Genomic DNA, 22782 nt, shown 5'->3' with positions numbered 1-22782 from the left:
ATTTCAATTTTCTGCCATAACCTTGTCCTATCAATACGGATTTAGAATCGCCCTCAATCTTCGACTGATTCATCCTAGGTAGCGTGACCAGGAATATATAAAATAGAATCAAGTCTATTTATTTACGAGGCAGCGAGGTGTGGAATACTGATGTTTATCAGACTCAGGGTATGTGGACTCAACTACACTTAGATGCCAGGAGGCCGACAAATAGTCCCCAAAAACAGTGCTCATTCGTGCTGGGCCTAAATTTCTATTTACACTCCTCACTTTCTGAACCAGTCGAGGAAACAGCTCTGAAAACTTAAAAACAGCAGGCCGCTTTCTCCTGCGTTCAACGTTCAGCTTCGGCAACGGCCGCTGGTTAAAATCCAAAACTTCCCAGCCCGCCCTCTTTGTTCAGCCATAGCTCTGCTCCACCAGATTAACAACCTGGGCACTTCAAGGATAAGCAGAACGATTTGTTGGAAAAATTAATAAGCTATGCTAACAGGTGTTTAAAAAAATCCCTACAGGTTTACCCCCAGAATAACTCCAGGATCTCTTACCATGATAGAACCAGACTCACACCACAACCACATATTTATCTCGTTCACCTTGGTGTGCTTTTCTATGTTCTGACCAATGCAGTAAATAACCTTTGTTACCAAGAGATACCAGGGAGTCTGCAACTCTGCACGAAGACGGTACTGCTTAAATTCACCACCCACCTCCAGCTCCTGCTCCCTCTGCAGGGCGAACTGCTTGAAAGACTTGACAATGATGCCGGCGTTGGAGCAGTCGTACACGAAGATCGACGGACTGCCCATCCAGGTCTGCAGGTCATAGATGGACAAGGGGATGTACTGTGTGTAGTTCTGCAACAGACAGGAAGGCAGCACATTGCAATCAGCACCCACCCAGGGACTGGAAGTGGAAGAACACTGAAAACCAGAGAGCTAAAGGGAGGCTGGGGGTGATTCTTTACACAAAGGGGTGTGGGAGTATGGAACAAGCTACCCAGCTGTAGTGTTGAGACCAATACCCTTGTTTCTTTCAAGAAACAGCTGGAAGATCCTTGGATCAAATCGTTACTAACTACCAAAGGGCTAGAGAGGCCAAAAACGGCATCACTATCTTGGTAACTGTTCTTATGTTCAGAGGCAGACTGATGGTTGTAAGGCCACTTAAACACAACAGTAATAATAAGATGATAGCAGCCGTGAACCACGCCAAGCGCTGGCTTTTCATCTAAGACACAAACAGCACGATCCAAATGGGCCACATGTTGAAACATGACCAATTCACAACACGTCAAAACCGCGAACCTGTCTAACGATCTGTAATGTGTCATCTGAAGATCCATCACATGTCTTCCAGCTGTTCTCCTACCACAGGGGGCAGCGCACATGGAAAGAAGCATCATATTGCGGGGCTGGAGCTCCAAGGTCTAATCTCACATCTATTATGTACATCCAAATGTTTCCATTTATTTACACATTTCCTTTCAGGGCTGTTATGCTCACAGCTTCACGGGTCGGGTCAGCGCACAGTAATATATCATCTAGTTGTAAACCAAAAGAAAACACTGCTGCGAGTTCAGATCAATGTCATCTTGGCACGATAGCAGCTCCTCTGTGGGGTTTTCGTGAGTCACGAGTTCTTCAGCTCAACTCCAGAACCGAAACTACCCTCCCCCTCCCCGGCTGATCCGGGCCCGCTCGGGATGAGAGCCGCCGGCCCTCAATGTGGACCCGAGCCAGTCTGAGACCCACCGGCTCAGAGCGCTACAGCAGCGGACCGGACCGGACCGGACCGGACCGGACGCAGCGGAGAAACAGGCCAATGGGGGCTCGGCAGCGGTAAAAGGGATCTCAGATTATTTGTTCGTTAGGATTCTCTTGAACCACCAGTGTGGATTAAACACAAAAAACAGCACCCTGCTCATCCCAACCAGCTTTCAGGGATTTAGCGGAGGAGACATGACACGCTGTAATGAGAAAAGGGAACGATGGGCAAGGGGGGGGGGGAATAATAAAAATAAAAATTAGACCTCAATCTCTCAGCAAAACAAAAACTACAAAAGGATGACTGGATTGGCGAGGATGAACATGGACGCAGCGGAAATTGGCTCGGAGTCACGGATTAGCACATGGCCCCGTGTGACACGGAGGACCGGGCCGGGCCAGACAAGCACACATCCCTCCGTCACAGGCACTCGCCCTGGCCTCCTGATCCCCACGGGAGCCCCTCTACCCCCGAAAACCCCTTGCTTCCACTGCGTAACTCCCAGTGCTGGTTATGCTGGGCCCTGTGGAAATCAGCTCTCCCCCCAAGCACCCCCCCAGCTAACGCTGACATGTGCCGTGGAGCCAAGTTCAACAGGAAACAAACCTTTTCCCAGTCAGCGCTATACTTTTAATTTTTACTATATTTGAATCTAGTAAAAACAACTACAAAAGTAAAAAAAAATAATGTTTTTTGAAAGATAATCTCTGAGGCTTTTTAAATTAAACATTGCCTGTTACGTGCTTGACTGCGTGCAGGATATGCAGGCGGCAGGTCTTTGCCACAAACGCTACACGCCATGGTTTTTCTGGAAACGGACGGCGAATTCCCCGGAGAGGTCTGACAGCTCCAAGACACGTGCAAGCAGAACGCCCGGCGCTCACAGGTCAGGTACAGTGGGTCTGGCGATTAGCAAGACAAGGCCTTGCTAAACATGCACATAAAGGATCTGAGCAATCTGAGCTCTTTATGAGCCTCCAGGACCAAGCGCTGGGCTGAAGCAGCCAGCATGGGCAGCTGTGAGCAGGGCCAGCAGGGCGGCGCCATACCTTGTTGAAAACCCAGATCTCTCCGTTGACGGTGGGCCGCGGCACGCCATGCCCATTGTAGTGGAACAGCACCCGCTCCTCCTTGGCGTTGCGGCGCAGGGAGGTGCACAGCTTTTTCACCTCATCCACCGTGGGGTCCAGACTCTGTTTGTAGCGAGCCTGCAAGGGCCGAAGAGGAGGGAGGGAGGGAGAGAGAGAGAGAGAACAGCTAAGGCACGGGTCTGCACTGCTGGTGCTCCACTGCCACCCTCCGAAAGAAAAACACAAAGGGCACATCAGGACCTGCACCCCTGCGTTGCACCATGTCGAGCGCTCATGTGTCGGGATCAGGATCCAAACACACTGGGCCTCCTGTAGCAATGCGCTTAACAAGTGGTGTGTGTTGCATTTACGATGCCTCTAAAAAAAAGCATTTGAAGGCTTTTTTTTTTGGTCTTTTTTTACAGTACGACAGGGAATCTCACTCTCTGCCGCAGTGCAAAATCGTCAGTCCGCTAGCAGCACACTGCCTGGGCAGAAGTCGCCTATGCAGTACAGCTCGGCAGGCACCCCATCCCTCCTCACCCCACACTGAAGCTGCAACATGGGAAATGCGTGATCACTAGACAAGCACGAGACCGCACTGACAGCCGGAACAGAAAACAGGGCCTTAAAGCTGAAATCTTATCAGAAAATATGTTTCCAATCGCAACTCTTATCTCTTTATCTTAGCAAATTCATAGGATGAATTCTGGTTTGCATTCGGCTTCTTTCACGGGCTGATTAATTCAATTTTTAAAGCTTTAATCTACCCGGCCCTTTTATCCCAGCCTGCACATCTGTGGAGAGACAGGTACACTGAGGCACAGATGGGGCGGGGGGGTTGGGGGGTTGGGGGTATTAATACCTGTCGCTGTCTCACAAATGTGGAGCAGGAGGCCCACAAGCCCCGGGATTAGACCCCACAGAGACAAAGAGACAACACGCATCACAAACACAACTGATCCTGAATAAGCCAAGAATGACATTGACAGTCAGGCTAGGATTCCCCCCCGGCCATAATCCTCAGAAATCTCCCCTCCTAGGGAGGGGCAAACAGGAACACCTCACTTCTCTTTCTGAAAAAAAAGAGATTTTTTGCCATGTTATCTGCATCCGTATTTTTAAATTGAGAATGACTGTCAAAACCACACTATAAAATATATTTCAGTTCAGTTAAAATGGTTCATTAGACTAGAAATAGAACAGAAAGACACTGCAACCCAATACTGTTACTGAACTGCAGCTACAGTACAGCATAGACCAGTCACTACAGAATAACGACTACAATCCAGTACATCATGGATAAAGATCAACAGAGAATTGCAACTACGAGAGTAAAAGAAGGACAATTCATATTGAACACTGGCTTCAACACAATTATAGACCAATACTACTACTAAATAATAGCTAGCATGGCCCCATCCTTTCCCATGAACCTTTGAGCTGTATTCCTCTATGCTGCAAGATATCTGAGAAACTCGACAGCATGGGATAAGCAACTAATCTCTCCCAATGCATTTGCTTGGAAACCTCATTGTGAGATTAGTTAGGATCCACACAGCTATGACGGCTTTGCACTTCTCTGTTACAAAGTAAGATGTCTAAATCCAACTGCCTCGGTGACTGAAGTAATGACAGCCACATGGCCAGTCCCTGTGATAGCATATCTTGAGTCTCATCAGCAGTCTGTGGAGAAAACAGACACTTTCAGTTTTTTTTTCAAACCTTTCCAGCTGGAATCCATCTGCCTGGCTCAGTTTCCCAAATAGTAAGATCTTACATAATCAGATGTTACACACAGCCTGTTTGTTCACTGTGCATTCATTAAGGCTCACCTCACCAGTGAGCCAGGCCTGAACATCACAGCACTCTTATTAAACCTTCATCTCCCCTTTCACAGTCTGCAGCAAAAACCTTTCCTTACCAAGTACAAGTATTCTGTATCCAAACAGACACATTTTGCCGGTGTATTGTACCTTACAGTAGACAAAGATGATGTGGTATAATTTTGCATTGCATTTCAATGTGGAAGTCAATAACTATGCTACTCCCTGGGTCCCGATGTGCAAATTCATACATTACACTTGATAATGTGATATCTTATAATAAGGAAAACTCTGATCTTTGGTACTGAGACAAATGTTTCGAGATGTATGATTAGACATCCAGTATCAAAACATCCAGGTGTGCTCTTGATTCACATCCTATTGGATTAGTCCTTCTCAGAAGCAGACCTGCTTACAACATTATTTCTGGGAAAGGCGGAAATAAACAACCTGAAGTATCAAATACTACAAAAACAAAGACAGGAAAGGACTAACTCAAAAGGCAACTTTAAGAGTCCTGCTGCTCCTACTGCACTGTTAAAGCTCAGGAGGGAGTAGGATAGAGCCCCAGCTGTGTGAAGCAGAGCAAGGGTGTCACTTGCCCCATCAGGCCTGCAGGGGGAGCTCCTGGCCATCTCTAGAAGACCCAGCAGTCATGCTGTCCAGGCAGAGTGGAGAGCAGGGGGCTACTATGACGAGCCATAACAAAAGGCTGCAATAATGGAACTCAATCACATTCAGAAAGACTTCCTACATTTTAAGGCTTAATATCAATACTAACTGGGAATGCGAGGAGATGAAGGGTAAAAAAAAAAATAAAACTAACATTTTACAGGCCCTTGCAGTCTGTGGTCTAAATTTAAGAACTTAATAACCCAATTGAGCTGAGAGTACTAATGGAGAGGCATCTGAAATGAAATTATCCTGTACTTATGTGCACAATTTCCACTATCTCTACTGAAATATAACACAGTATAACACATTTAGTTAAGCCCAGCACAGTTCAGTGCATTATAATTAGTGAATGTGACGACCTCATTTTGCCTATAACAACACCGGAAAACGAAACAAATTATATCTGGACAGGCACATACGAGTATATTATGTGGCCATTATTTGTTTTTCACACAATTCAGCCACTCGGAGCATAATCGTTGCATTTCTATTGTGATCTACACTGCAAAATCCTCTGAAGGCTGGCCAACCTACATGGAATTCATATGTATATAGAAATTGACAGCAGCCATATCACCCTGCAACTCACAACTTGCAGCCTACCGAAGCAAGGCAGGAGTGAGCCTGGACAGTACCTGGATGATAGACCGGGTTGGTTGCTGCTGGAAAAGGTGTTAGTGGGGCCAGTAGGGGGCGCTCACCCTGCAGTCTGTTTGGGTCCTACTGCCCCAGTATAGTGACGGGGACACTATAGTGTAAAATGGTGCCATCCTTCGGATGAGACATAAAAACGAGGTCCTGACTCTCTGTGGTCATTAAAAATTCCAGGGTGTTTCTCGACAAGTACACACTGGCCTTTACCAGTCATGGCCTCCTAATAATCCCCATCTCTGAACTGGCTTCATCACTCTGCTCTCCCCCCCACTGAGAGCTGGTATGCGAAAAGACAATTCCTAATGCAAGAATTTGTATATGGCCAATAAAGGGATCTTATCTTATCTCAGCATGACTTCCATACCCTGCAGCTCCTCTACACTGGATTTTTATTTTTTTTAAACACCACAAAATTGTAATGGCTCTCCCAGCTACCGAAGCACGATCACCGCAAACAGGAGCCCGATTAAAATTATTTCAAATCACTGAAAACAAAAAATTCCACTGCTGTCTGCCACCTTCACGGCCTGCCTCAATTCAGTCAGCAATTTCCTCTTGCCATCTGGAACGGACCATAAAAAAAAATTGCGCGCCTCTGGAATAAAACTAGCATGCTGGGTCGGCTGAAGCACACATACCCCTTCAGATGAAAGCCAGCCTGAAAGAAAACAGACAACAATGCCCTCCTTCAGTGGCCTGGAGGATCTCCGTTCCCCTTCAGCATTGCGTTACATTACATAACAGCACTCACAGGCTCCCGGGACACTGCAGCTGAAGGATTGTCAGTTTTTAATCCTAGGATTCTGCTCATTTCGCTTCCTATTTGAACTTTTTATTGTTTTGATTCTAAGGAGCTTGTGCTCAGAGCAGGATCAGAGACCTTACCCCTCATCTGCAGTATTCGATGGAATACTTTAATCCCACGAAAACCGTGGCCATGTGGAAACACTCCTCATCCAGCCTCACCGCTATATCCAATGCAGAGAGAAAGAGTACATGCAGAGTACAATATTCAAGGAACCTAGATCCTTTTGGTGATCATATACAAACCACAAAGCATGAGACCGGATCAAGAGAGGGTGGAGCATTCAGATTACTTTATGATGCTGGGGGCAAAAACTAATTTTTACAATGATCCTGCCTAATGATCCTGACAGAGCTGGAGACCCTGCACAGCTCGGTACAGAGGGTCAGGACTTCGCAAATTATTTACAGGTTTTTAATGCACAAATTAGCGTTTGAGGGCAAATTCTGCCTCTCCATTTAGGTGGTACTTGTGTCATGTCGCTTTCTCATACGTGACGGTTCAGCTTATAAAAAGAAAAATGTTCACATATTGTAGATGACGAGATGTTGTGTATTTGCCGGACAAGATATTATTCATACCTGAATGACTGAGCTGGTCTGTAGAGCTAAAAGTTTCTTCTTTTTGCCTATTATCTCTGACCTTTAATAATGTACACCACACAGTGCCTGAGGGGAACTAGTGTGGAGGAAACAACAGAATGAACAGGACCTCAGGAGGTTAACAATGCATGTTTCACGAGTTAAAATGTATGCGCTCTAATAAAAATACAGTAAGGTCTTGAAATGACAGCTACTCCCCATGTGCTTGTCCAAAACCCCAAAAACTGAATATTTATATACACATGCATTACACTGAACTGGTTATTAGCATATCTGGGTTTTTTTACAGTTCAATCGATTATTGTGGTGATTTGTCTTTTACCACCCATTGCATTGTGTGTGAACTTTAGATTGTCCTCTGCATCTTGCTCCCATCGCTGCAAGGCGACCATGAAGATTATGAACGCGTTTAGAAAATGAGACAAGGACATTACTAATACCAATACCAAGTACCAATACCAAGGGACAACTCACTAGACAGAGACAGAGCCGTCTTCCACCCCTCCTGGCCAAGAGCCCATGTCACTGCACAGCTCTGCAGAGCTGGACCGGAGCCAGGAGTGGATCAAACGCACTTTACACACAAAAAGTCCCCAAAAGCCATGTCACAGCAGCATGAAACGCAGACACACAGAACTGTAGAGCTCTGCACAAACGCCACGGGGCCACAAATGCCACAAACTTGACCGCGTCAAGTCATCAGGTTTACAATATTCTCTCTGCGGCTGTACTACTGGAACAGAAACATCCCGGGACGTCTGACATTGCAGGACCTTGGCCCCTCTGTGCCGGGTACTTCAGAGCCTCGTGTGCACTGAGGAGCTGACGGGGCATTTTCTTCTAGACTTCCCAGGACATGAATGACAGGAAGGCGTGGGGATGTGAAACAGAGTGGCTCCTTCACATCCACCTGCACTTGATCCTTCTGCAACACGGTCTTTAAAATCTGTATTTCACTGGAAGAGACAGAAGCATGCCTCACCCACTCAGTGCAAGGAAGAAATTCAAGTGCTTTCAGGTGTAAAAACAAAGTCCAATCTCCTGGCAGAGCTTTCCTACACACCGTCTTCCAAATACAGTGGTCACTGCACCTGGGCAATGTGGAAACTCTGTGAGAGGTTTGCTACTGGAGCTGCCTGCAATAAAAACCAAGCATTTTGGGACAAACTCTAGTGTCCTCGGTTGGCCCTGCAGTTCACTGGTACCTTTCCTTCTGCTACTGAGCTCCACAGACAAAAAAACATGAATGACACCGCTGCATAACTTGCATTCATTCAGAGGGGAACTGAACTTAAAAAAAAAGCGAAACATTCAGTTCAGCTGCCTACATCTTAGTTTACTCACATTCTTCCAAATCCCCACCCCGCACATCAACATACAATATATTAACTGTTCATCATCCCTTTGTTTTAATCCCCCCATTCAATTCATCATGCAAATCCGAGCACACCTGAGGATAGTGCCTTAGCTGAGCCCTCTGCAGAGAAATGTCTTATGCCAATTCAGGTTCCATTATCGCAGTGCAATAACACAGGCCTCTGCCCTGAGAGACTGGGGCTCCACCAAGATTTGCAAAGTAATTAAATGCAGCCGAGGAGACTAATCAGAACGAGTTCTGCTGGCCTCCACCTGACACAAGCTTGCTCTACGCATCGCCAAACCATCTCTCCTGTGCGCCGCATGGCTCAAAGGAATCCCACTTTTGCGCTCAGGATGAGTGAAAAAAGTTCGACTGATCCCATCAAAGTGGTCTTGCCAAAACTAACAGCACTTCCCTGAAAATATCTGGTTATTCCAAGATTGCTAAACCCAATCAGTGCAGATTCAAAACTTGTAAATGAGCACCTTGGTATAGCGATGGCTTTCTGAAGACTACACTGATAAAGTATCCTGAAAAACAAGCTCAGCGCATGGCAAGTGACCATTCACACAGCTTCTTCTCTGCTGGAGTGGCATGACATTGAGCCTGTATAGACTCAGTATCATAACTCTAGCTCAAACTGAATTGGCTGGGAAGAATTAATGGACTGCTATTTCTATCTGCTAGGGTTATAATTAGGTTCTTTTAATGATAAAGTCACACGCAGGGGGCTATTTTAAGAATAAGTTCTAAATCTGACTAGAAAAGAGTAAAAAAATGAAAGTGTGGCAATGTGGGGAAAAAAATTCTCTCCTCTCTCACCTGGTTTATCAGTCTCTTTCATTTCTGCCCCCAGAAGTAGAACTGATACAGAATCTCACTAGAGAGGTAATAAAGGATCGTTTTATGGGCCTTACAGAGAATACAATAATATACCAACAAGCATTTTTATACATTTCTAGTCTTTAAATACTGTGTTTATCACTAGGACTGGATTTCTTTTTACATTTACACATACATGTGTGCGAGTCTGAATATTTGCTTTTAATCCCTCTCTTTTTTCTTGCGCCTCTTGCCAGCCAATGTGTCGACTACATAACAGCGTTATAAATTCTGGACAGCTTCTCTGGAGAGGAGAGCAGAATGTGCGTCTTGTGGCCAAAAACTGCTGTGAGACGACGTGGAGTGTCAGCGTGAGGCAAATAATGTGACTGTTTGCATGACTAAGCGACAGGATTATGTAAAGTGCAGGGAGTTTGACAGAGCACAATGTGTGTGGCTGGACTGGACCCACCCCGCGCCGAGACGCGGGCGCCGAGTCTCTCGTTCCAGAGCAGCTCCGCCTCCGGAGCTGCAGAGCGACAGCTCTCGCGGCGGTGACTCATGGGAACGTGAACGAAAGTGGCGCTGGGGCGGCAGGGAGGCCAGTCGCCCCATCTTGTTCACCCGGCTGTTCGGGTCGCGGCGATCCAAGAACCCCACGAAGACTCTCCCCCCAGTGCCCCCAGTGACTCAGCATCCACGACATGGAAGCTGGCAGTTTTCTCCACACTCCCACAGCACTGGTGGACAGCTCAGTGCCTTCTGTTTGCAACGGAAAAGTTGCACAGTTCCTGGATGATCTGCAAACGCCACAGGAAGGTGGCTAAATATCCTGTCTCCCACCCCAACTTTCAAAACAGTTTTCCACACTTTTCTACATTTTTTTTAAAAGAAAAAAAGAAATAAACCAAGGCTGCCAGAGAATGCTTAGCGACAGGACTTCGGACGTGGCATGAAAATCTATACTCAAATGGCACCATGTGATTTTTTTTTTGCAAACATGTTTTGTCAAACAATCAGGAATGGGGATTAAGGCTACAAAGTTATCTGCCTAAGCAACTTATATTCCTGGCTGCTGTTATGAGATCTATGTTAGGACACCAATCAGCAATACTTAAGCCCATTAGAAGAAGCACACATCACTCAGGGATTCTGTAAATTCAACAAGCATTACCAATAGAAACCAAAAGGCAACACTCAAAAAGCAACAGGCCAGCCCCAAGTACCCTTCCCTAAACGCACACCATCTTTTTCTGCTTCTAAGACGCCAGGTTTAATTGTTAAACACGAAGCCTAAAAGACATGGGTAATAACATCAAATTAAACAGCTTTCAATCACCCTAGGATCTGCACAGCAGACGCACTTTTAATGGAGTCTGAACTGTTTTTTAAGAAGCTGGCACACTTCCTGATGCAAACAACACTCAAGTGGGCCTGACAAGGAGCAATTAATCAATTCCTATCTGGGTCCGTGCTGTACCAGGTAATTGCCTTTTATTATTTATAGGGAGAGGAGGAAGGACTGGAGTTTCTGGAGGTCAGAGGACAATCGCCTCATCGATTTCTCTCATCCCTAAACTGTGATACAGCCAGGTCCCTAGCAGTGACAGGTCCAGGGACAGCTCCTGCCTCCCAACATGCCCACCCAGATGTAGCTCCTCTACTAGCTTCATTCCTGGCTGGAACATCAAAGTTAGCAAAGTGACGGCCTTAATTGTTTGTACAGAACCTGATTAAATAAACAGTACATGCACAGGCCTCTCTAGGTAATGAAAACTAAAAGGAAAGCTTGCTAATTCCACAACTCATTTCTGTTTCCTTTTGCCTGGCTCCTTAACCCTGTCACCTATACAAAAGGACCCTTCAAGTGTGCACCCTTCACTCCAGCTCAGTCTCTGAAATGCACAGCAGCCTGAGTGGCTGCCAACTGGCTCCCACCAGAAGACAGGAAGTTTCATTCTTCTGCCTCTCCAGGCTGCATCTCGCTGTATCATGAGTGGGCCTTCAGGATGTCAATTCCCTATTAATTTAGAAAAGCTCAGCGCGGCTCATTCAGGCAAGATCAAAACCTCGCAGAACACGTGATTAAGGTACTGGGAAAGCATGATAAACATTTGTTAGAAATGTATTACAAACGTGTTAGAAGTGCAAATTTAAACTTCTGTGGGGCTTCTGCCTTAGTTTTTCCACCTCCACTCTCTCTCCAGTGGAGCCCAGGGGTCAACAGTAACATCTTTTTAGCTGAGTCACAGGTGCAAAAGAACACAGCGAATCAGCATGCAGCTGAACACGGACCCAGGACTCTAAAGGGGCAATCATATGAACACACGCATATCACAAGGCATCTCTTACAAGTTCTGAACGGACGATATCATCAGGGAGGCTTGACGGTACATAAAAGTGTCAAACGTCACTAGATGCTTTGAGGGCCAGCAACGAAACAAGAACACAAATCACAATTACGAGGACTATCATATGAGGGCGAGAGCATTTTGTGCGCCTTTACACTGAGATGTGTATGTGTCTAGGGATGACACATTGCCCAGTCTGACTGCTGAGGCAGATTTACTTTGACATTACTGACAAGACATGCAGTTGGCAGCCAGATCCACAGGCAGCCAATGAGCAAGCTGAGTGCAAAGAGTTCCTCTTGTCGGGAATCTCTCTCGTGCTCTTCAATGGAGAGGGGGGGACAGCAGAGGCATGGACAGAACGTGAGACCATGTGACATGTCACAATCGACATTTAGCCCCTCCAGCAGGATTCAAAGGTGCAAGCAGCCTCTCGGAGACAGAAAGATGGTCAATGTCAGGATATCTCATGCAGATTTAGGACAGTGTGGCATAGGAGACTGTAGTTTAACATGAGGACAGATAGGACTTGTTGTCTATAAAAGCCTAAGGCACAATGCCAGAATTAATCTATTTTTCCTGAAGGACTGTCAAGATCTCACACCAAAAATTAAATTTGTCATACATGCAGCCAACCATTCTGATTGGAGCTGGATTAAACACCACTTTCAGGTTTTTGAACTCTGGCACTGAAGAAGAGAAGCATTATTGGCTGTTTACAGTCTGTAAGGTAACAGGCTGGAATACAAAAACATTCATTGTGTGCACCAGTCCTACAACTACAAAGACAGCAAAAGTCTATAGACTGATCTGAATGAACGTTACGGTGATCCACAGACTACATAAACCTGCGTGGATCAGGGAATACTGAAATACAACCTAGAGCTTTACTCAGAGCTGTGAAGCGCTGATTTGGTGCCAACAGAGCAGAAGAATTTAAAACACACTGGTTATATCCAGAGGACAACCAATTAAAATAAAGGGTATATGTAATGTAACGCAAAAAAACAGAAGTTGGCCGATTTAAAGATTGACAAGACCAAACTAGGTTTTTGGGACAAGGCACAGATATGTGGTGTGCTGCTGTGTGTGTGTGTGTGTGCTTGTCTTATTAAAGCAGACAAGCGCTTGAACACAGATGTGTGTGCGCGAGTGTCAGTAGAAGATGTCTAAATCACAAGATTTATATTTGCCAGCATTAAATTAAACGAGCCAAACTGGCTGATGTAGCTGGAATAGCAATCATTCCGTTAACCACCTGACGGGTGCCTGTCGGTTTCCACAGACTGCCTTCTGAGACTGCCTGACAAGAGACAGGGCTGCGGCACTCGGAGATCTTTACAGAGGGGCCTTGTCCCAGCACGGGAGACAGTGGTCTCCCCCGCCTCTGCTGGCACCCTCCGAGCGGTTTCGGGGTGCAGAGATCAAGGACGTGCGCACGCAGGGCCTCTTCCCTGTCCTGGCAGCGATCGGTGGCCTTGGTCGGGCTACAGGCGATACTGTCCAAACGCCCCAACCCCACACACACCCACAAACACCCCCCCCCCCCTCCATCTCATCTGTGGGCCCTACGAGAGACTTCTGCTGAACCTGAGGGCTGAACTGCCGGCGTTCTGCTTCCAGCCACCATTGGAGCAGCCAGGGGAAAATCTGCACCACTCGTGCAGCCCTGAGATCTGTAGCGGTCAAATACCTCAATCTCAATGTTACAAGCTCTTCCAAACAGTCCATTTCAAACATCAATTTCCCTTCGGGATCAATAAAGTCGTATCTTATCTTAAACAGGCCAGGTATGTGCAGGGAGCCACACTCCTACTTGATACTTGGGGGGCTTAAACTGCAAGGACGAGAGGATAGCGTCCATTCAGTCTTCGCAGTTCCAGAGAAGTCTTTACTTGTTCAGCATCTTTTTTTTTTTTACATTGACCAATACCTGTAAACTGCAAAGTGCTGGGTCAAGTATGCTTCAGTTTAGACATCCTAGGTACCATATATCACATCATAGCTTCATTATATCCTCCCACAGCATCTACATGCAGCGAATGTGCATTGATTGACTATTTAAAACCAGACTCCTTTCCGTCAAGCTATGCAGCATCCATCACTTTTACCATCATGCACGGGTCCCCATGTCCCGAGCTGTAGACTACAGTGAGGTGGATTTCAATTACACTAAGAGATTTACAGCTTTATAAGTCCCAGAACAAATTCTTTTCTACTTTAAACCAACAGAGAAAATGACAAGCTTGGTGGCTCCCTGCAGTCATAAATTATTCCATTACACAGGATCCCTGTCTGCGGGAGAGTGGTCTAGCAGCCTCGAAGATGAAAGAGAGCTCATCTCACTTTACCCACAAGCAGCAAACCATGTGGAACCACGTGCTCACATCCAGGCTGCTGTCCCTCAGACATGAAAGTGAAAGCACAGAATATACCTCCAATGGGTCTGCAAGGCACCAGTCCACCGCAAAAATACATACCGTTTATGGACTGTCGTCTGCCTCATCAGGGCTGGAACTATGCAGTGACGGCAGCCACAGGGGCTGTCATGACTGAGCCGCTCGACAAGGAGCAGCTCGAGAGGGGGCGTGTACAGAGAGAGGCCAACACGGACACCTTCACCTGCAGGAAGGACGAGGCTGCTCTCCAGCTCGGTGCAGCCCTGCCCTTCTTCGAAGCGGAGGGACGATATCCCACGTGCATCCACACTGCGCACGTTTTCTTTGCATTTCGTCCCGCTGCCCCTTCTCTACTTCCACTTAAGCACATTTTTCATCCGAGCCTCCTGTCTCCAGCGTGCCGTTCCCCTTGTATTCAGGACGCCAGGGAGTCCTGCGAGTAAACATCACACGAGCTGCAAACATTATTTTCGGCCCAGCTGATTTTTCTCTAGCCGTGTTACTTTTATTGTATTTTACAGTAAATGGCCGTGCTTCCAGCCCCTGAAAGATCTTAAAAATAACTTTGGAGTCTTTCCGCCCAACCCCCGCCCCACTCCCAGCCCGGAGACCGCGCGCTCTTAGATAACGAGTCACAAGCACAACATTGCAAATCTCAGGTCGGATCACGTGTCATACTCCGGGATTTAAATTTAGACCTATTGATCTGTTTAAAAATACACCTCCTGTTCCATGCGGTTCCAGCGTCACAGTGCCCAGTGCTCCTTCCTTCCCAGGCTTGGATCAATAAGAGGTATAATCTATAGCTGGAGCAGCCCCTCTTCCTGTCAAGAGCTAGGCCTCATTGTCACCAGCCTCAGTGAGGCCTCATGTGCAGAGCATCACCTCCGTTAAGGGGCACTGCTAAGCCCCACCCCTGAGTCTCATGTGGCTCTGGCTGAAACACAGTGGTCGATGCCACAGGCGAGCATTAGCAACAGTGGAACTGGTGGAGCAGGTGGGCTGGGAAACGGGAAAGCGCACCTAGAGTGTGTTAAAGTGGCACAACCTGCTGAGGATTTATGGGCTGAACTGGAGCAGGCGAGCAGCTGGACAATGAAGCATTTATGATTCACTCTTCCCCATCAGCAGCCTTCGCCATTACTTTAATAAATACACCCCAATACGCTGAAGGGGCCATTAGCGAGACTGTGATTCACGACTGTACTGGGGACTGAGCTCGTGCTCTGTCAAGGGGATAATTTGGGAGAAAGTTGGGGGTGGGGCTCCAGGATGGATTTTCAACCTAGGAGACACCTGCGACCTCATAATTATAAAAAAACAACAGCCCTCGGCTCAGAACAAAATGGAAAATAATCAAGTTTCTGCCTCCCAGCAGAGTTTGGGCTGTATCTTAAGACAAACAGATCATGGGATGTGCGTCTGCACCTAAAATAGAGCTTAGTGTAGCTGGCGTGTCTCAAGGATGACTGCACTTCTGAACGCTTGTGAGGCACGTTTGTACATTTTACACCACTGGCATCCTCTGTCTCAAACCAGGTTATTTCCTCATTTATCGAGTGAAAGAAAAACTGCAGTTTACTCATCTGTACGTGTTTGTCAATGAAACTGCTCTCTAACGTCGACTGAGCCCCCATTCTTCCTAGGAATCAGTAGTTAAGATGCCCTAGCCCAGCGAACTGACTAATTCCATATACAGGTCCCACATAAAGCACGCAGCTGGGTATTCGCAACACCTATCAAGCACACATGCGAGTGTGCGTGTTGTGTATGTGACGGCACCTCTGTTGTGCCTGCTGGGGTGTGCACTGCCCATGCTATCTCTACTGTCCGCATACACCCTGGCACACTCATTTAGCAGCTACACTGAGTTGTAGCAGCACAGCTGGCTCTCCCACTCACTCCCTCCTAAGATACGCTGGTCCCCTTCCAGCTATTGGCTCTCTACAGGCTCCCTGCTCCTCTCTCAGGCATAAAACCCCCCCTCCCCACCCTCCCAGCTGGGCTGCTGTGGGACTGCTATGCAGGTCACGCATAACCCCTTTTAACGCCACCCCGAGTTTGTCACAACCCAGGCGACGCCACCCCTCAGAGTTTGCTGCTCACTGTGCTGCACAGAGCATGCCTGCGATTACGAAAAAAAACTGCCAATCTCAAAGCAGAACCTTCAGTGCCTCAGTACAAAGTCATGTGTCATTGTGTCTTTAAATAATGCATATAATTGTGCTATGCAGCATTTGACTGGTGATCTATAAGCTTAATGCAAAATATTATATCTGAGCTCCTGCAGTCTGGCTTCATAGCAGTACATAGAAAAACTATGCACCTGCAGGGTAGGGGTGTGCAATATGATTCCTTTGTGGTTACCACACAACCCCTGAGCCCCCAAGCTAAAAAGGTTGCACGCAGAAAGAAACTGTGCCTTCCAGTTCATTCTTGCAACAAAAGGTATTTAACAGCAAGGAGCTGCTAATACAGTACCCACTGTTGTCAGTCTTTTAAATAACAACAGAACAAAGATACAAAACAAAGGGACATCCAGCAATTCTCCTGGTATCTTGTAACACGCTGAGAATCTGTTCACCAGCTCTTCATGCATTTTTAAGCATCCTAAGGCATAGTGAGAATCTTCACTCAAGCTCGAGTAAAAAAAAAAACAAACAGTTCTAACACTACAACTTGATGAGAACTTCTGGGATGTCGTGAAATGAATTAGCTTGCCACCTTTTCTCTCTCTCTCTGCTCCCCTCCCGGTCTCCCTCTCTCTCGTCCTTCCTGCTCTGCTCTTTCGGCTCCTTCCCTTGGTCCCGAAGTTCAGCGTGTTCCAGCGGTGGCCCGCTATCACGCTCCAGCAGGGGAGAGGACGGCGGTCGACGCTCAAGGGGTGACTGTGCTGTGCCCTTTTCGCACATCTGACCACAGTGGGAGTGCAGTCACAGGCTTGTCCTGGACTTCCCTTGAGCTCAGCACAGCACAGCAAGGACAGTGTGTGTAGGACAGTTACATGGACACGGACAAGTCAGAGAATTACAAAAGAGAAAGTAAGTGGTATATAACGATATGGGACCACTGACTTAGAGGCCCAGAACTTCAACAGCTGTGACCAGATGTGCCAAAGACACGTATACGTTTAAACCTTAAATAGCACCACTAAATAACCTGCTTTTAAGGCTTTCTGTAAACCACATTTTCACCTGTCACCTAAATAAAAAGAAGGCCAATATCGTACAAAGGCAAGACGAATATTTCAACACCAGCATTCTGTCGCACTGTCTGCCCTCAGAACTTGTTTCAGTTGCACCTGTTAGAGAGATCTGTCCATACCTTCACCCCAAGTATGACTGTCTCCTCAGATCCCAGAGCCAGCATTAAACACACTGAAGCACCCTGTCATTTGTAATTTGACACCTGTTTATATCGGTAAAGGAGCTGAGCCTACAGTAATTGTCGTTAGCACTTCTGTACACTGCTATTGGCATCTGGCAGGCAAGGACTGAGGAAGGTGGCAAAAGCACAAATACATAATTGACTAAATTCTCCGAGAGTGAGTGGTATTGCAAATGTCCGAGTCCTCCAGGGGAAAAACAAACCTGTTCCATTATTTTGTCAGTAAAAGGCCCTTCTTAACAATCAATGGCTATTTTCATCTTCCACACACACTTTGAAATTCTGAGCACTTTTTCGTAAATGTCATTCTGCATTGACACAAATGGTTCAGAACTGGAGTGGCCTCTCCCTAACCTTTTATCTTTTATTTCCTACCCCAAGTATTCCTCTTCTTCCTCCTTTACCCTAACTCCTTTCTTCCTCTGTTCCCAATCCCCATTTTTCTTTCAAACGAATTCACTTCAATGTGCATCCTCCTCTCCGAGCGCGCTGCAGCGCAGGTATTTATTATTCTGCAATCATTTTGAACCTTTGCGGCACCACGTACACTGCTGTTCCATTCCACAGCACCTTTGGCTCGCACAGCAATCTGCCTGAGGTATCCGGGTCATCAGCAGCAGGATTTCTGCAAGAAACCGGGCTGGGAGAGTGGAGCGGATCCACCTGCCTCCCCCAGCAGGGACAGGTGAAAAAAACGAAAAAGCAAAACATTCTTTCCAAGCCACGACGTCCTTGGGATGCCCAAGAAGAAAGAAAAAAAACCCGAAAGGCTGACATATTTATCTACTTCCATGACAGCCCTGGGATGGATCTAAGATCGAGGATCTAGGCTGTGTGCTGCAGCTTGTTCCCTCATGCGCCATGACCTCATCTTCACCGTGACCTTTCGCTGGACTTCAATCGCAGGAGGACAACGGAGCCCTGGAGAAATCAATGAGCTTTTGCTCATTTTTTGCCCCCCCCCAAAAAGAGGCATGGCTTTTTCAGCACCTGATGCTTTGTCCTACCTTACCCAAGGCATAGATTTAATGTAATAAAATAATACTAGTAATAAAAACAACAATAATAGTAATTCCCTACACTTATATAGCACTTTTCTGGACACTCCACTCAAAGCACTTTACAGGTAATGGGGATCCTCTCCACCAGTGTGCAGCCCCACCTGGATGATGCGACAGCAGCCAGAGTGCGCCAGTCCACTCCCCACACACCAGCTCTCCGTTGGGAGGAGAACAGAGTGATGAAGCCAGTTCAGAGAGGGGAATTTTTAGGAGGCCATGATAGGTCAATGCCAGGGGAAAATTTGGCCAGGACGCCGGGGTTACATCCCTACTCTTTCTGAGAAACACCCTGGGATTTTTAATGACCAGAGAGAGTCAGGACCTCGGTCTTACAGCTCATCTGAAGGACGGCGCCTTACAAAGCATGAGTGTGCCCAGGCAACACGCATTTCTTTAAACTTACTTTACCTGGAGAGCCTAGAAAAAAACTGTATGCTTTTTTGGAAAATGTCTTACAGCCAACCTGATAACTGTCTACCCATTATCCCACAGCACCGGTGAGCTCATTCAGCCGCACTGACGGAATAATGCATCACGCAGGCCATGCGTCACCAGCGTGCTCAAGTCAGGTGGGGAACCAACGCAAGCAGTCCCCCGTCGGGACAAAGAGCCCCACTTCCTCTGCGGCAACATCCACTCCACTAAGGCCAGAGACAAGAGGGGTAGCCAGCGGGGCGTCCCTTAGAGAAATCGAGACATGGGCAGAGACCCGACACATCAGAAAAGGTCGAGAAAAGAGCAGGACAGCACAATGGACCGTGGTCCTTCGCCAGAGCTATTTCCAAGCCTCCCACCCCTCTGTGCTGTGAGAACACAGTCCCAGATGAATGCGCCTTCGCACATCAGGTGTCAGAGCTATTACCGACTCACGCCCTCGGCTGCATTATTAGCAGTGCTCAATAGTGCACCGCTGTACTTTACATAACCCCGCTGTGCCTGTCTAGCGCAGCAATTTCTAAAGGCATTATACCTGGCCCTGCTTCTTCGTTTATGAGCCTTATCCTGCGCTGCAGATACATAATGCATTCCAGACAACCACAGCACAGTGAAATGCCAGCATCTGTTTATTCTGTTTTACAGTAAAAGCGATGAGCTGCCAAGCAATTCGGGGGGGGGAGTCTGATGTGCACAGCTAGCCCTTTTCTTCTCTGCTGCCTGTATCAGGGCTACTCACGACATGTCTGACAAGTGTTTCACCTTCCTGAAATTGTTTTATCTCGTCGTTTTTTTATTCCCTCCCCCTCGCCTTCGCCCAGGGTCGACACCAGCTGGGCCACTCTATCTCAGCGCAGTGAAGTCGGCCCACATTCCTCAAGGCTGGGGGCACTGCGGTGGAGGAGTGAGGTCAAAAGACACATGGGGAAGATCGCAAGATGCTGCTTGTCCACCCTCCCCCAAGCTTGCTGGGTTGCAATTTCCCCTTGTGTGATCTGACAGACAGCGCCCCCTCGTCCCATAGGGCTCCGGCCTGCTCTGTCCTGGCACAGGTCCCAGAAGGGCACTCTGGGAATGTGAAGACGAAAAGGCTAAGGTGCGTCCGTGATTTTAATTTTTTCTGTGATTTGGAATCGAACCCATCTCAATAGCAGTTTCTTCTGTGCTCATTGCTTCCGGGTCAGTGCTGGCTCAGGAGTAATAAAGCACTGCAGATATTGCTCTAACGCTTCCGCACTTTCAGCAATCTCAGAGCACGAACTTCAGCTGAACTTCACGTGCGCTTTGATTTGCAACTCCCAAGGTTTGCAGCAATTTTACACATTTTCTGTTCCCCCACCGTTATTTCACCATGGTTTACAACCATTCTGTGAAGCACACTTCCATCAAGGAACAGGGTAGGGTGGTTGTGTGCATTCTTGGTTTATCTAAAACATACAGAACACGCCACCATGATCTGCTGAGCTCTGCGCTGGACTGTGCGAACCCAGTGTAAGAAAGTCTCAAGATTGCTTTTCATCGTATGTCCGAACATTAAATATCCTGTAGGGAAATAGACCCTAGAGCACTGAGCTACCCTCTGCACAGGCTGCAGCTCTGCTCCGATACAAGGTCTGCTCCTCGTCTATTCCAGCTGAGTGGTGTCTCATCTTTTTTTTCCTCTCCCATACTTAAGGTGAGAGCAAATCAATCTTCTTACGCAACGGCGCTCCCTCAAGGTCGACGGTGTTCAACCGGGCAGCTCGCGAGCAGTAGGGGAATGTCCCACTGTGGAGGAGAGAGCTGTCCGACACGCATCCCCCCCAAACACACACACCTCCAGAGGTGCAGGTTCCCCTTGAGACTCTATACGGCTTCACGGCTCATTTCCAGCGAGGCCACGAGGAAAACGACAAGCATCCCCCCCCCCACACACACACCTCCAGAGGTTCAGGTTCCCCTCGAGACTCTATACGGCTTCACGGCTCATTTCTAGCGAGCCCACGAGGAAAACGACAAGCATCCCAGAGTGGCCTGTGGGTCAACTCAAGTGAGCCATCTGCTATAGGGAGGGGGGATAAGAGTGTTCAAAGCAACTGCTTTGATATTAAACATGAACAAGCAACATGACTGTTGGAAAAAAGGAGTACTACTACCATATGAAAGTGCATTAAAAATAGGGAACAAAGCATTGTGGGAGTGTGGAACAAGCTACCTGGCCATGTTGTTGAAGCTGATCCCCTTGCTGCTTTCAAGAAACAGGTGGATGAGATCCCTAGATTGATTAGCAACTGGCTACCACATGCTCTGGATGGGCAGACTGGCCTCCTCTCATGGAGAACCTGTCTTATGTTCCTGAACTGTGCAGCTGGGTAGCTTACAGTTCCAGGGTCGGCCAACATACAAGAGCCTGAACTGCATCTCTCTGGGCTGCGTGGTGCAGTGAGGGGCAGAGGAGGCTCAGGGAAGCCAGAGGAGGCAGGAGAGAGGGAGGGAAAACAGACAAGAGAAATGGAAAGAGGGAAAGGGGGAGCCCACAGCCCCTGAGCAAGAGGGCGCTAAGGGGAAAGGTGAAAGCGAGATGGTGAGAGGCATCTCCGAAAGTCTGGAAACAAAGACAGATAAAGAAAGAGACAGTGGCGAGGAAAGGGGAGAATTTAAATCCGAAGGTCTGGTTATGTTTGGGAGTTGAGATGCTGGACAGCTGCTCCGGCGAACATCAGGGAAAACAAGAATGTTTAGCTAGAGCTCAGAGACAGACAGGATTTGTTTTCATTGATTTGATTTGATTTTGAGAAGACAGTGATGCTTTGCAGGAAAAAAAAAAGTCCTCTGAAAGAAATGGTTTCATTTTAGTTCTTTTTTTTTTTCCTCTGCCTTTGCTCTTTTGCTCGTCACACAACACCTCTAACACTGGGGGGGGGGGGGCGTCATCCCACCCCCTCCGCAACACTACGGCCTTTAAAATGTGAGTAAAAATGCTCAGTCCAGATTTATTATTTGTCTTAAACCCACTGCTGCACAAAGCAAAGTCAACAAAACATCTCCATGGGCAAAAGCAAGACCATTATAATTTAAGTTCCTCTTTCAAACCAGTCTCTCCAGGCCCACTTTAAGTTACAGCCCCTGGCTCCTGCTTTTTAAACATACCAGGTGCTAAAAGAACAGTATTACTGTCCTGCTGACATCTTCTTGTTTATAACCTTATCTTGCAGAGAGCATTAATTTCACCGTGCCACTGCGTGGAGAGAAGGCTGTAAGAAAAACTACCTTTTCCTCTATTTTCAGCTGCAGGGATTAGTGCCCTGGCCAACCCCACTCTGTGGGCACAGGGGGGCATGGTGCACTCCAGGGCTGCTGAGGGAACAGGTCAGGGAATCAAGACCAACAGCTAGGAATCTGGTGAAACCCCCTCTCCTCCTTACAGCAAACACCAACGGGTCCTTCTCAGGGGGATCACGGGTTTTATTGAAACAGCACCTCTCTGAAAAGGTGCACAAAGAAATCAGCTCAGATAAATGGGTTTCCCGAGGCGGCACCTATAATGAATCTCCCCTTTTCTGAACCGCAAAGGGAGGCAAAGGCAATA

At 47.3% G+C, this 22782-nt stretch overlaps 1 protein-coding gene across 5 annotated transcripts in view; it reads right to left on the bottom strand.

The window, feature by feature from the left end:
* Nucleotides 1–22782, bottom strand: part of rptor (regulatory associated protein of MTOR, complex 1) — a 142011-nt gene that overhangs the window by 87183 nt on the left and 32046 nt on the right. For all 5 annotated transcript variants that reach the window (XM_088928407.1, XM_088928404.1, XM_088928405.1 and 2 more), the window contains exons 5-6: nt 2817–2975; nt 711–857 (exon numbers count right to left, since the gene is read on the bottom strand). In XM_088928407.1, the coding sequence (XP_088784533.1) occupies nt 711–857; nt 2817–2975 (306 nt within the window). The remainder of the gene's footprint in view (nt 1–710; nt 858–2816; nt 2976–22782) is intronic.

This window comes from Atractosteus spatula, chromosome 11 (genome assembly GCF_055471065.1).
Source record: "Atractosteus spatula isolate fAtrSpa1 chromosome 11, fAtrSpa1.hap1, whole genome shotgun sequence".
Taxonomy (NCBI): Eukaryota; Metazoa; Chordata; class Actinopteri; order Semionotiformes; family Lepisosteidae; genus Atractosteus; species Atractosteus spatula.
Note: the sequence above shows the minus strand (reverse complement) of the source record. Positions and strands in the feature narration are given on the sequence as shown.